Below are 14,972 nucleotides of genomic sequence, written 5' to 3'. Positions count from 1 at the left end.
ATTAAACTGTCATACAATACAATCAACTTAAAGTCCAAGTAATAAACCCCATTGTTAATGAATGTGTAGTTAACATGTAATTAATATGTAATAACAGTGTGTTTTAGAGACCGGGCTAGATTCAGGCTGCAAATCAGAACCAACTTGAGGTGGCAGGTAGCTTAGTGGTTAAGAGCGTTGTGCCAGTAACCGAAAGGTTGCTGGTTCTAATCCCCGAGCCGACTAGGTGAAAGATCTGCCGATGTGCCCTTGAGCAAGGCACTTAACCCTAATTGCTCCTGTAAGTCGCTCTGGATACGAGCGTCTGCTAAATGACTAAAATGTAAATGTAATGCAAGTTAGGGTTGGTAGTGAAATGAAACCCTCAGAGTCGTGGTTTGTTAGTCTTATCCTGTTCCTGTATTCCAACCATAGCAGTCATGAAATGCAGTAAACAGAGCAGTTTGAACACAGCCATATAGTCACAGGGATAAACTCATGGTTCCAATCACATACAGTATACAACAATGGCAGTGAAGTGACAGCAGTGGCGAACACAAGATCACACATTTTTCCAGAGGGATAAAGAGGGAAGAGCTTGAAATTGAATTATGGCAGAAGAAATAGTATAAATAAGACATTCATATAAAAATAGGCTTTAACAAAATATACTCTCTTTACCAGTATTTACCAAAAAGAGTGTCTGGTTGAATATGTCTTGTTAAATGTAGTCAGCTTGAGGTGAGCGTTGTCATTTAACACAGGCAGTAAGTAGTGTTGATGCCCTTAGACCACAGTGAGGGATTCTCCAGACTAGCAGCAAACAGAAGGAAGACTAAGGCCACATCTGAAATGGCACCCTATTCCCCATATAGTGCACTACTTTTGGCCACTATAAAGGGAATAGGGTACGATTTCAGATTAGCCCAAACTCATGAGAAAGTCAATGTCAGTAGCCTATTACCAGCCTAACCTAGAAATATGAGGGACATAATATCCCACAAAGGAAAATTCCAGGCTGACTCAATTCCAGTGTTTGATTGCAACAAACAAAACAATAACACCAACTCTAATTGGGGGAAGCACCCATCATCTACACAATTACGACTTGCTCCATAATGGACAAAATCAGTAGTTTCTTTATAAAATAAATTAATATTATTTTTTTGTCTCTAAATACAGTGTGTTAAATATTCCAGATGATTCTTTAATTTCATTTGTGCATAGCATGTCCTATTGAGCTACAGGTACAGAGAACTACAGTAGTAGCAAAGTCCAGCATTATATCCAGCATTGATTCATGGTGAGCGTTGGGGAATCCATTAGCTCTACAGTCAACAGTAAGTAGCTAGTACACATCCATCCAGGTAGGCAGGCAGGTAGGCAGCTCAGTGTCTTATAGTTCATGTCCTGAGGCTGTCCCATCCTGGCTTCCAAGACACAGTGTTTCCCTTTATGGTGATATGTTGCACCATTGCACACAGCTCCTTATGTCACCAGTGAATGCAGGCATCCCAGTACATGTACGTTGAGAGGGGAGGAGGAGCATTGTGTGCAAACAAAATCGCTGTTGTTCCATCTTCCGCTTATAGTTCCTCAATGTCTATTGCTGCAAAAACAGCATCTATCCATTAGTAAAGAAATGTCCACTATGCACACACATACAAAACACACACACATCTGACGGTCCAATAAATATTGTCATTTGCAGGTGTACACCTCTGTCCTCTCGCTGCAGGTGTTGCACTTGACGTAGCAGCACCACAGGAACTTGCAGTTGCACTGCCACACGCGGGAGTACTGGTGTGTGTTGTACCCCCGTCCGCAGCACATCAGGTCACAGTCGCTGATCTGCTGCATAACAGTCTTATTACACACCCGGCCCTGCGTCCCCACACTGCCCGTCATCGGGTCCGCTTCGCAGTAATTAGGGGACTTCTCCATGTACACCAGGTCTGTGTCCATGGGTTTCCGGTAGGAGTAGAGCTTCTTGATCTTGAGGAATTTGGGCCGCTTGTTGCGGCTGGCTTTGACTGGTTCCACGTGCACAGCATGGGCATACTTCTCTTTGAGAATGTAGCCGAGCTCGCGGAACTTGGGAAGTGTCGTCCAGCAGGTTTTGGTGGTGCAGGAGCCCGAAACACCGTGACACTTGCATTCCAGATGCATGTTCTTCTCCAGAATCTAGACACACAAACAACCGGGAAAGAGGTTACCTTTACAGACCTTGCAAACAATCTGCTGAAGGTTATATTACTATTTATGAGCAAGTCACTGCAAAAGAAAAGCATCTGCAAACATACCATACTATTATGCATATAATTAACTTATAATGCATGATAATGCCCCCAATGGTTTCATATGTTTATTGTGATAATAACCAGAAAATTATCCCTCATTGGAGGTTGAAGTCAATTATAGGCCTACATGGTCTGATTGTTGCAACCCCGTTGAAAACAACAACATTGCACAGTGACACACTCTGGCACTCAGGTATGTTAAAGTCTAGGAGGTGGGTAACATTGTATGCCACAGTGCAGCATTAGATCAGCAACAACCTACTTGTGAGGGTTGAATACAACAGCCCTTTAGAAAACAGTAGCTTTATACAGACTGTACACAGAAGCCATAATGCTGGATCAGGTTACAGTCTCCTCGTGTGTAGTCACAACACAACACAGTAAGGTCAGGAGTGACTGCACAAGCTGCTGAATGATGTGGATATTACTGTTAAAGCCTGCTCCGATGACTATTACAAGTGTCTGCAGTGACATACTTGAAAAGGCACAGTCAACACTATAGCTACACTATTTGTCCCAATTCCTTGAACTAAAATGGATGGGGAGCTTGTTTGGCATTCTACTATCTTCATACTAGGATAGATAGAGATTTTGAGAGTTCCCGCAATCAATGACAAGTGAAAAACCTTCAATTATGTCGTATAAGAAAAATGTATATGGATTTTCCTTTTCCACAAATGCAATTTGATTCTAGAATCAATAAAACAATTTGTATTTTAGTGCCTTGTACTGGAAATGCATACAAATGCAGTTAGCTTTCCGTGGTATACCAGACAACACTTGGATCCCAGCTCCTAATCCATCAGTAGCCTTGTGACCAACACTTGTGACAGGCTTTGTCTGGTCATATTGGACCTGGGGGCTGTGAACTGCGCTCCTTCTCAATGTCACTGCGTTGATTAGCATAAATAAAGGGGGGGATAACTATCAAAACAGAGAGGCCATTTATTACCAAGGAGACGGAAAAAAGAAAAAGCCCAACTGATAATCTGAATCCACGAGTGTAGCCTGTTTCCCTGTGAGAGGCAATTTAGCTGTCTAGATAAGCGGGGCTGAATTCAGGCCCCACACAGAAAGGCAACAGTGAGCTGCTGAGCACAATGTGTGAGTGGAGGCTTTTCAGTCTGTCTGGGTACGTGTTGGTGGTTTGAATCAGGCCTCTGTGGCACAGAGAGAGGAGAGAGGGGTAAGGCTTGACTCTGGAGGGAGAGGTGCTTCTTTCCTCTTCACTAACTCCAGTGTACTGCTAAAGAGCCTCGCCCCAAGTTGTTTGGTACAATTATTCCGCTCATTCTTTGACCTCCAGACTTGCTGGAGTCTCGGAGCTGATCTCCTATTTGCTGCAGCCATGGATGCACAGGAGCCTTGATCTGAGAATGTGAACAGTCCCTAGTCCTTGATACATCTTGGTTGTTTCTAGGGATTTGCCACGATGTGAGTCATTGACAGACTACAAACCCAATAAAACAGCAGGTGTATCACACAAGTTAACATAAAGTCTCTGTTAGGCAGGTAACTGCTGCCATGAGACATAGTGATACAGTAGATATGATTATATGACGTTGGGAGAGGTTATGGACAATACTAAGTACCACACAGCAACCCGTGGCAGAAGACTATTACACATGATAAGCGCTTGGCTCTAGGACATCAGACAAACCAAGGAATTTAGGAATTGTGATAAACATGAAGTAACTGTATCCCAACAGTGCAGATCATAGGGGAGCAGGCGAATTCCTTTTTGTACAGTGTCAATCTGTTTTCAGCCCAGAGATCTGGGTCGTAATCAAACCCTGCCACTTAAACTGCTCTTCCCCTCTAAAAGCTTCCCTTTATTTCACTGCCTGTTTAATCTTGGCCCCAATGCCCAGATCCTTGGCAAGGTCCAGCCGCTCCTAAGCATGGCGGAGACTACTAAATCACAACAACCATGGTTACTGAGGCTTAGCCTGTATTCGGTAGGCCCTGTAGTTAACCAACACTTTGGTCTAAGATTTAGATTCAGTCTTTACTTTACTCTTCTCTTACTTTCACGTAATTTTAGGTGCAGTTGCAGGTTGCAAGTGACATCATCTCAAGCAACTTTGCTGTTACATGAAGCAACTCAAACCTGATTACAATTGCATGTAACAGCCAATCAGATTGAGGCTGCTTGTTTGAGAATTCTAATCTCACCCCATGTCATCTGCTGCATTACATCTTGGTTTCACAAATAATTTGTTTATCCAACGTTTGGTTATTGTAACAGCAAGGATATAGAAGAAATGCAGCCTGTACAATTTACCTAACTAGCCAAAATGACATTGCAAACACAAACACAGCTAGCTAGCTAGCTAGGAACAAGCTAACCAAGCTAGCAAGGAACTAAGCTAGCTAGCACAGTTCATGGGGGACAATTTCAGTTGAAACTGGTCAGGGAGAGGTTAGGGTTCACTTAAATATTCTGTCAACTCTGATCGCGGGTTGTGCTGCACAGCACTGACAACTGGGTCGGAATTCCGAACCTTCGAATGGATCATGTGACATATAAGAGAATAAAGCATATAAGAGAATAAAGCAATGCATCCAAAATAATCTATTTTAGTTTTCTTACCACAAAAAGTGGTATTTTTTGTTGTTGAGTGAACTACCCCCAGATTTTGCTGTATTTAACCTTTTTTTTTTTTTATGGTCCTGCATCTTTCCCACAACCTAATGAAATATTCCGGGATCCAGTTTAGGTTTGCTGGGATGAAATTTGTACCCTCTAAAATCCTTCCCTATGGAGAGAGAAAAAGGAAGTGGCGTGGTCACGTACCTTGCGTCCCACTTCATTGTTGTGCAGGTTCATGAGAGACCTGGCGTTCTGTTTGACCTCTCTGGCGTCAACGAACACCTTGGAGAAGCCCAGGCCGTAGCTGATGTCTGCTGAACAGCCGCCCCACTTCCAGCCCTGGCCTTTACTGTAGAAACCCTGCTTCTCCGTGTCACAGCTGCAGTCACTCAGGTTCCCCTGAGTACAGGCTGCAGTGATGGCGTGGGCAACGCCGGCCGCGATGATGGCGTAGGTGAACGCAGCCTCTTTACTGCCTAGGAGAGAACACAGATGGGACTTAGTATTTCACTGACTTGTGCTTAATCGTTTTAATGTGTAAACTGGTGTGATATCTGGGAGATATCAGATATCTGGGAGAATTAATATTTTTGCATGGTGCTACAGCTGTATGTTTCATAACTTGATAAATGACACAGGGATCTGGACACAGGAAATCTGGATTTCCATTACATACTTCCGTCTACATGGTGTATATCAAATATATTATTTTTGTTAAATTTTTTTAGTCATTTAGCAGACATATACTGTATACTGTATGTTGAAAATAGCAACTTGAGAGCAGTTTAACCATTAAGTGTCAGTGCTTATAACAGAATCTTTGTCAGACCAACCAGTCAAGGACTACAGTCATCTGAAAACTGACCTGGAAACTGGCCTGCCTTTGAACCAAAATGGCTGTGAGCTTCCTAGTCAATAAAGCAGTATGAATGAAAGGGCTGTGGAGAAGGAAGAGCTATTGATCCGATCAGAGCCTGGTACGCTCTGTGTATTCTTGCAGGGAGGATCTTGATTCAAAGGTTATCTCTCCCAGGTCCACCGAAGAAATCATTTACGCACACTGGGATGTTTGAATTATCAGCAAATAATTAAAGGTTAACCTGTCATGATTTAAAGAGTGAGCTTCTTGTTAGAAGTTCTTAGTCATAGCATCTATTTTAAGGTCCAACAGGTAAATAGGGAAGTGGGAAACTGGCTTATACCAATACCAATTTTTACTGTAAAGTGCATCCATGTGCCATTTTCCAATGTGTTTGTTTAGTTTAATGTTATCTCCTGACGCAAACAAATGGGTTGCAGTTATCAATATTAATCGTATTATTAACCAAATAGGAATTCTGTGTATGCATGCATATAGAGTGAAATACCTGCATCTGCAGTTCGGTATATACAAACAACCAGCTACTGATGGCAATATCCATCATATCTATGTAAACAAACTACTCCACATTTCTTCAAAACAAACATGATACCTTCCTCTGTACTTCCTGGTGAACCCAGATTCACTAGGTGCTGCTGCCCTGTTTTTGATAAACTTCTTTGATCTGTGCCCTTGCCATTGAAAGAAAACCTCACATTGAGGCATCAATTATGTGGAAGTTTTTATAGATTCGATGGGCCCCGAGCCAAAAAAGAAGGTGTGCCTGGCAGTCAGTTCTAACTGCTCCGTTGTACATTTTTCCCCAGGAGTTCCTTGTGCATTTGTTCAAAACAAAGGATGGTAGGAATTCTTCAGTACTTTGTCATGAGACCTGAGTGGAAAGACCTAAAAGCAACGGAATCAACGCTTTATGCTGTTTGAAGTGAGTAAATAGTAAGAGCCATATGCAAATTGATTATGATTACTCTCATTGCACCAAGTGTAGAATAGTCTCTTTTAATTAAGTCATATCAAATGTTATTTTGGTTTTCACTGTACATATGCATGTTGGTTGATCTGGAATGCACAAAATACATTAGATGCACCTTGCGCCCCTGCAAACATAAACCCTTTCTTAGGCTGCCACAAGCGAGAGCTTGCAAGCTCCACCACACTCACGCTAGACATCAACAATGGCATTCATTTCTAACCTCTATTCTGATCAGTGAAACCAATCTATTTTGCATGGTTGTCCATGCCAGACTCTTCAATGTCTTAAACCCCTCATTCAGGAAGAAAACATATTGTGAAAGACAACCGCTTTCACTTGAACAGCAGAAGAGGATTATGCCCTTCACACTAACAGCTGTAAAGATAGCAAAGAGCTTTTCATAGTGCAAACCAATAATATTATGAACCCCCATTGAATGCACTAGTTGTGGATTTATAGTAAGACATTGTATGAAGGGAAATAAGAGATAAGGAGATAACAAGCAGCTATACTCTAGTCTAGCTGCTTGATGGTTAAAACACCCACAGTTTTCTATTACAATGCTATTAGCTATATATTGTGTGTGACTCTACTGAACAGCCCAAATCGAGGTTGGGATAGGATAAGATCCTAGATTATGTTCTAGTTGCTACCTGAATATGCAACAATCTGGTGAGTACCAACCACAGAATCTGCACAGATTAGCCATCTCCTGAATATTTGATCACACAGGGATCAACATCAGCTGTTGTGTTATTCAGAGTAACTGTAACTGTAGTCAGTATAGTGAGAATATTATGCAATATTATGCACAGAAGAATACCCCAAGAAGTCCTTCAGACAACTTCAGGATATGTGTGATAGGCACAACATGGAAACGTTTTGAAGCAGAAAAACCAAAACTGAAAATGTTTCTTCAAAAAGTTCAGCTTCCAGTCTACCAGCCATGAACCTGCACCTACTGTAGGCCATCCCTCTGTCCCCAAAGACATCCAAGACATCCATCAATGCTGTGAAACCTATTGTCTAACCAGGTAGCTACAGTACTTCATTTGAACCTTTCCATTCTTTCATTCCTCCCCTGTGTATGTCCAGTGCAGTATTTTAAGCTTTTATTCCACTGTACTTTCCATCTATTGTAACTTATACCCGTGGTAAGATCGCCTTCTTTACAGTGAGAGCCACAGCACCCAGTGACAGAGGATAAAGAGCAGTGAATATGTGCCTCGGGAGACTACACTGACCTGAAAAGACAGGCTGTCAATGTTCACAAGAGCTTTGTTACTGTGCTGGCTTCTGATACCTTCTGGACTCGTTTAGTTCCCCTCCTTTCTCTCACACGCTGTCTCTATCTTGAAAGACCAGTGTAAGACTTTAGAGATGTAAATTGCACAGCTTCAGCCTGTCCACCAATCATGAGCATTAACGTTTTGGGGAAAAGTTGTATGCTGTTACAAGTTCCCTGTCGATACTTCTAGTATATAGCCTTTGGGAAACGTTTTTAAATCTCTAATCGAACTATTGTAATTGCCACAGCATGATGTTCTCAAATGAACCGCAATAACCTTTCTCTAAAGTCTGTCCATGTTATCAACGCACACGTAATGTGTCATCCGTAAATGACACTCTGAAAAGCTAGGAACGATTTGTGTCAACTCTCATTGGAACAGATATGCAGGCTCTCAAAAAGATACGGGCCATTTGGCTGCATGCGCCACAGTGCGCTATTGACGCACAATGAACCTTCAGGCCTATATAAACACGGGGACATTTTCAGTGATGAAATTACATTTCAAAATATTCTAACCAAACTTTAATTGATTTGCAACATACCCACTTTCAACTCTTTTCCGAAGACCGTCCTCTCTCCAAGCGCAGAGCAGTTCCAGCGCCCATTTTTGAACTGAAACTGACACTCGTTTATCCCCATTTGTGCTCCCTCTCCGATGACGATAATGGCATCCGGGCGACTCTGACAGATTATCCGCTGTCTGGGAGCCAAACCGGGAATCTTGTTACAGATTATACTCGCACCTAGCGCGACCACCGATGAAAAGCCACTGTAAGGGTATAATAGTTAGACATTGAATGACATATTTTTTTTATCCATCTAACAATGGCATATTGTAGTTTTGGGGTTATTTAGAGAGAATGTACTGACTGCCAGATAGCCTTTAGGACTTTGAAAACCATGTTTACATTCATACAATTTTAACGCGCATTTATTGTTTTCCGTATCTAGTGGAGGTTATATAAAACAATAAGGGCTGTAGAAATACGAGAGATATTTAAGAGGTGATGACATGGTTTCTCTTCAACTCAATTAACCTGTCTTTGAGTGAAATACAAGTGTGTTACAAAATATGAAGGATAAATCTGAAGCCATCTCTAATTTATACATTTACCCGGAATTCATGTATTTGATGTGTAGCCTATAGACAGGCAAAGAGGTCAGAATCAACCTTTTGTCAGGTGGTTTCTAACTGTAAAAACTCAAACTCTATATACTTTTTAGAACAGAATAATGAAACTATCAGAACTGATGACGGGTCAATGTCAAACAAGCAATGAACATAGCTTAGTTAGATGAATAATTAGAATAATTTAAATACAGTTTAATTTATAGAAATGTAGGCTATGTCTATTCAAACAAACTTGACATCCGAATCTTTCTGTTATAGGCTACTCTTATGTTTTCTATTCTGATATTTAGGAACATGGGCTACCTAATGAACATGCCAATGACAAACTCACCCGATTTTCAAATAGACAATCCCAAGGCAAAGCAAAACCCGAAAAATCCAGCGTCTAGTTTTCCGACTCATGGTGCTTCCACTCTCAGCTTCATACAGTGTGTAAGAGAAAGCGATGTTCTCCGATAGTCACTGTCCTAGTTATCCAAAGTTACTTCAAGTCGGTACAAACGAATATCCCCAATAGATAGGCCTATTATTTTATATAATAGGCTAGTCTTAGCTGTAGGCTAATACTATCCGTAAACTCCCCTACGTGGCCCCTTTGCTGTGCCGTTTTATCATTGCTAAGGTGTCACAGGTAAAACTGAGGATGAGCAAGTGCTGTGGTGCGATTATCTCCTTCTCACGGTTTCTTTGCTACCCGCAGGATCTATATAGGCTATCTGGCTCATCTATCTGGGGCGTGTTCAGAGAAGTCATGGCATGGGGCCCTACTCTGGAATCCTGCCTGTGCTGAATCTCTCCACAACCATTCCAGTTGTGTCAATTCACCTGCTCATTAATTGATAGGCCTACAGCCTTAACGTTCTAATAAAAACCAACACACGCAGTGGATAGTGCTGGTTGTCAATATTGTCGTATGATTATCATTGAATAATACTTTGAAGTCTGTAACTTCAAAAACTATTTGACATTTTCTGTCTATTTTGTATTTTTTTCCCCCTACTTCAAAAATACATTGTATGGGTTTGAACCTAATCTAGGCCTAAGCAATATACTGTACTTGATGCACGCATGTAACTCGAACTGCCGCGCAAAAAACTCCAATTGAATTGAATGCATCAAATTTCATTGCACTCACTTGATAAATTGTTCACATAACCTACTTGCCATTAAAAAATGCCATCAAATGGTCACCTTTATATATAGTATGTTGACACAACATTTCTACATGATTTGCTTAGCTGTGAAATCTCCTTCATCTTCTCCTTCATCTTGTGTGCAGTGCGTCTACTCTTTGCGTTTCTGTTTTGGAGACGTTTGTACCCTTTATAATAGCGCCATCTGCAGACAAATAAGTATTGGTAGTATTGAAAAAATAAAGAAGAACGGAAATTATTTTTGTCCTTTCAGCCTCCCCGTAGCCAATGTAGAAATTGTTGACTAAATGTTGATGTTGCGCTGAAATTATAGTCCTACTTCACAGCCAGCAATACAGCACAGCTGTAAAAAGTATAAATGGATTATCATCCTTACCTAACTAATGATTGCCTGATTCACATTTTCTCGTTTTTTCAAGAAGATGATTTAATTCGAGCATCAATTGTCTGTAAGGTAAGAGAGTCACAATAAACTTGCGGAAGTAGAAATTGAGGTTCTGTAAAACAGTTTTGAATATATTCTTTATTTTCTGTTATAATGTTCCACATATTGTTGTTCTTTTGTCAAGCGGTTGCTTTACTTTGAAACATCATGTTATTATTAGTTTGTAATATATGTTGATAGATTTATTTCAACAACTGTACTGGTGTGTGAGCCTATTTTAACAACCCCATACCTTCTGCCTTTTTATCTAGGAATGGCAAGAAGCAGCCGAAACACCTTGGTTGTGGCGGTGAGTTTGACGGATTTTATCCACTGATCAGTTTTACTTACCCATCTCAGAATGAATAATATACTGTGTGGGGAGAAGGGGTGGGTTTGATGCGGTTGGTTTAGATATGGGCGAGGGCGGGAGTGTAGGTGGGACACACACACACACACAAACATTTGCATAGCTTATTCACCAGACATTTACATAGCTTATTCACCATTGTTTCTTGGCATGTTTTTGACAATGTGGTCAGCTGCATCATATTTAAAGTATATTCTATTTAACACCTATATTATAATAATAATAATAATAATAACAGTATATTAATGCTATTAATCTATGCCCGCAGAGAAATGTGTCTGCAGCGTTGGGGTTTCTGTAACATTGCTGTGCTGGGCTCTGAACATGGGAAGCAGGCTTGGAAGAGCTACTTCCTGCGTCGCTCTCACCTGGAGCAGAAGATGACCAAGGGCAGGTCCGGTGGGGACTACACCTGTAAAAGCCTGAGGGGACACACAAGTGAGCATACAGTCTTTCTCTTTCTTTAGAAAGGATGGAACTGTCTATGGAAGCAGTATTTAGACAGCTGTATGGTCTACAACATCTATATCTTCCAGGTAGGGTGGTTGGGTGTGTGTACCTGTCAGGGAACTCTCTCCAGCTCTCTGACTTCTGGAGCTGCACCCCTACTGTCTGCAGTTCATCCTTGGATGGTACAGTCCGTGCCTGGGACGTCCAGCAGGTGAAAACAATACTGCCCTTTTATACTTATTATGAGGCTTTATTTACAAGGCTTCAGAGCACTTTGCATTGTATGTAGGCTACTCATCCTACCCACCACCAAGGTGTAGCACCCACTTCAGTAGCCATATTATATGGTCTACTGGTCTACACAAAGAAGGATTTGCGGTTAGCACTTAGGAAATTGTGTTTCCTTTTCCCCTTTAACCAGGGGGTGCAGCTGTGGTGCAGCCCTGTTCAGAGTCCTCTGACTGGGATGGTAGCTGATGGCAGGCAGGGCGGGGTCATCACGTCAGATTCCACAGGGCTGCTCAAAGCCTGGGATGGTCAGAGTGGACAGGAGATATCCTTCTACTCCTCAGCATCCCCACAGTGCACCTTGCTGACCTACAGTATGGATGGCAGCTCTTTTCTCTCAGTGAGTACCCAAACACAAGTCTGGTTGGTTGCCAGATCAATATCTGACTGACACATAATATATTTTTTTTTTATTTTCACCAGGTGGGGACCAGTCAAGGCTCTGTCCATACTCTGTCTAGCCCCTCACTGTCAAAGCTGTCCAGTCTGGTGGTATGTGACACATTCAAAGTCAACCTACTCCTGGCATCGCCAGACAAGAAATGGATCCTAGCTGGAACTAAAGGGAATATGGATATGAGCCCAAAGGTAATTGTAACAATTGACATGTTCGTCTGTAAGAACTATCATGGATCTCAGAAGTCCTGAAAGTTAGTAATGTTTAATCTTTGTTAAAATTAAATAGAAATCAACAATGTGTATTGTGTTGTTTGACTGGCAGGTGGTGTCCAGTCAGAGTGTGACGAGTCCCTCTGAGGAGGAGGATCCTCTGTGCCAGTGTCTGCCTGTCTCAGGCTGCAGTGCTGCTACCTTCCTGCCCTCCCTGCCGGCAAGACTGGCCACGGTCCACTGCAAGGACCACTCACACACGCATCACAACAAGGTCCTCTCTGTGTTTGACATCATCATAAAAAAGACCCGATTCAAGTCAGAGATCCAGGGTAAAGTGTCAAGTTGAGACATTTAATATCTTCATCTATTTAGATTCTAATTACCTGTTACGTTAGCAAGCTTATCCCCATGTGCCATTTTGTCAGTTGTATTTTTGTGGTTATGTTAGAAATTGAGGTTTGGCCTAACTTTCACAGATGTTCTCCTATTTCAGTTGAGCAGGTGGAGAAATTTGAGTTGGTATTTGAGGGCAGGACCTCGGATATCCTTCTGGAGGGGAAGGGAAGCAGCACTCTGGTTATAGCTGCTCACAGAGAGCTGAAGGTCTATACTGTGAAAGGAGAACTCATCTGTAGCTTCAAGGACCATACTGAACCTATCTGCTCTATTTGTGTGGTATGCTTTTCACTCATATTTATTGTGCGTATGTACTACTGATGATAGTAATTACGGATTGGAATGTATTTATTGGAGCTCAAAGCGCTATACATAGTATGGGGAAAACTGCAGTGTTCTAGATAATGATATTTTCCCCTTGATTTATTTTTTAAATAGTTTGGCCCTTATTTAGGAGAATATCCATTGGGATAGAAATCTTGTGGTAAGAGTGTGTGGGAATTTATGTTTAAGTTTATATGGTGCTTCGGGGAAAGACTGTCCATGGAATTTATCCTAAAAGTGAGCGTTTTCTTTCAGGATAGTTTCCGTGTAGTCACTGCTTCTCGGGACCTATCCTTAAGAGTGCTGACTTGGAAAACTGACAGAGACAAAGGGCTCACCCTGGAAAGTCGATACCACTTACTGGGAGGCTCTCACTCCATGTCCAGGTACAGAAAGACATTTCCATCCGTTAAGGAAACAAATAGTACATTCTGGCTCTGTATGTAAAGTTGGATTGATGTACTGTAGTGATGAACTGATGTACATTTCATGTCTTGTGTTGACAGAGGGTTCAGTAATGTGGTCTGTGATTACTCAACCATTGTGGCCTCAGTGGAAGCAGTGGATGGGAAGGATGTCCTGAAGGCCTACTCTTTCAACTCCTGAGCAACACTGCCCTCTAGGAGGACTTCGCAGGTACTACAGCAGTTTGCATCAGTCACATAAATTCATTGTAATAATAATAATAAAAATAATATGCCATTTAGCAGACATTGTGCATGTTTATGAGTAGTTTAATTACTGATGTTGTGCCTTGCCTTTCCAAACCCTCTGTTTATGGAATAGACATTGTAATCAAGAGTTATCGCAGATTTGTTGATATGTTATGCGAAACATGCACATGCAAGTATGACGGGGAAAAACATGCAGTTTACTGTGAAAGGATACTTTATTTTTGTGTAATAACACATTTCTGTACAGGAATTAACTGAGCTGGCTTTATGTGGAGCTAAGGTATTTACATTCCTGTGTTGGCTGTTACATGTTCAATATAACCTACGTTTTTAGGGCATATACTGTAACAAATACTCTACCTTGATCTGCTTAACACAACCAAACCGTCAATTTAATTTAAACTCTCAAATAAACTGCATTTTCTTGGGTCTGCATTGGAACTGTACAATACTGAGGTAATCAATGAAAAGTGATCTTTCATATACAATACACTTACTGTACAATAACAAAATATTGAAAACAGTAGATTCAAAACTATCCAAACTGCGCAGAAAGGCACAACATAATTGTTCATATAGCAAGGGATGGTCTGGAACAGAATACAGCAGGTTTATGAGATCAGCACAGTAGGGATGGGCGCCATATCTGGTAGCTCATCCTCCTCTATGGCTATAAACCTCATGTCGTGTAGGACCAGCCTGAGGATCTCTGTCATGGCCGGATACACCGCTGAGCCTTTTCCCATCTGTGGAGAGTCAGAACGGTTGAGATACCTAATGCTAAAAAAAAATTGAACTGTGCCGCAATTAAAAAGGAGAACCCTACATCATCTAGTATTGTACCTTTGTAAAAGCCTTGATGGTGCGCTCCAGGAAAGCAGACTCCACCTCCTCTGGTATGGTGAGAACATGAGCCATACAGTCCAGAATGCACACCAACATCTCCCTGGGAGCCTGGAGGGGATGTGGTTGAATAGAATATACGTTTTTTTTATTTGAATGAAGAGCAACTGTGGGTGTTAAGTGCCTTGCACAACAGCAGGAGATGGTACATGGGATCAGAGAGCAGCAGCCTTTTAGCTGACAGTTCCATTCCCATTTTGTGTTGCCTGGCCCAAGGCTCGAACCAGCAACC

General features: G+C 41.6%; 2 protein-coding genes across 2 annotated transcripts; one reads left to right on the top strand and one right to left on the bottom strand.

The window, feature by feature from the left end:
• Nucleotides 1-382: 382 nt before the first annotated feature.
• On the bottom strand, nt 383-9,823 carry LOC311147764 (protein Wnt-7a-like). The gene is made up of 4 exons (XM_084184537.1): nt 9,477-9,823; nt 8,556-8,782; nt 5,077-5,348; nt 383-2,163 (listed from the first exon to the last, which is right to left on the bottom strand). Exons 1-4 carry the CDS (start codon nt 9,545-9,547, stop codon nt 1,681-1,683), a joined length of 1,053 nt encoding a protein of 350 aa, XP_084040663.1. The 5' UTR covers nt 9,548-9,823; the 3' UTR covers nt 383-1,680.
• Nucleotides 9,824-10,550: 727 nt separating this feature from the next.
• fbxw12 (F-box and WD repeat domain containing 12) lies at nt 10,551-14,278 on the top strand. Its single transcript, XM_084185166.1, has 10 exons — nt 10,551-10,753; nt 10,996-11,033; nt 11,362-11,531; nt 11,630-11,754; nt 11,965-12,171; nt 12,255-12,419; nt 12,553-12,772; nt 12,937-13,118; nt 13,419-13,549; nt 13,670-14,278. The coding sequence occupies exons 1-10, from the start codon at nt 10,658-10,660 to the stop codon at nt 13,767-13,769; spliced, it is 1,434 nt and encodes a 477-aa protein (XP_084041292.1). The 5' UTR covers nt 10,551-10,657; the 3' UTR covers nt 13,770-14,278.
• Nucleotides 14,279-14,972: the final 694 nt, after the last annotated feature.

This window comes from Coregonus lavaretus (genome assembly GCF_964263955.1).
Source record: "Coregonus lavaretus genome assembly, chromosome: 20".
In the NCBI taxonomy this organism is placed as follows: Eukaryota; Metazoa; Chordata; class Actinopteri; order Salmoniformes; family Salmonidae; genus Coregonus; species Coregonus lavaretus.
Note: the sequence above shows the minus strand (reverse complement) of the source record. Positions and strands in the feature narration are given on the sequence as shown.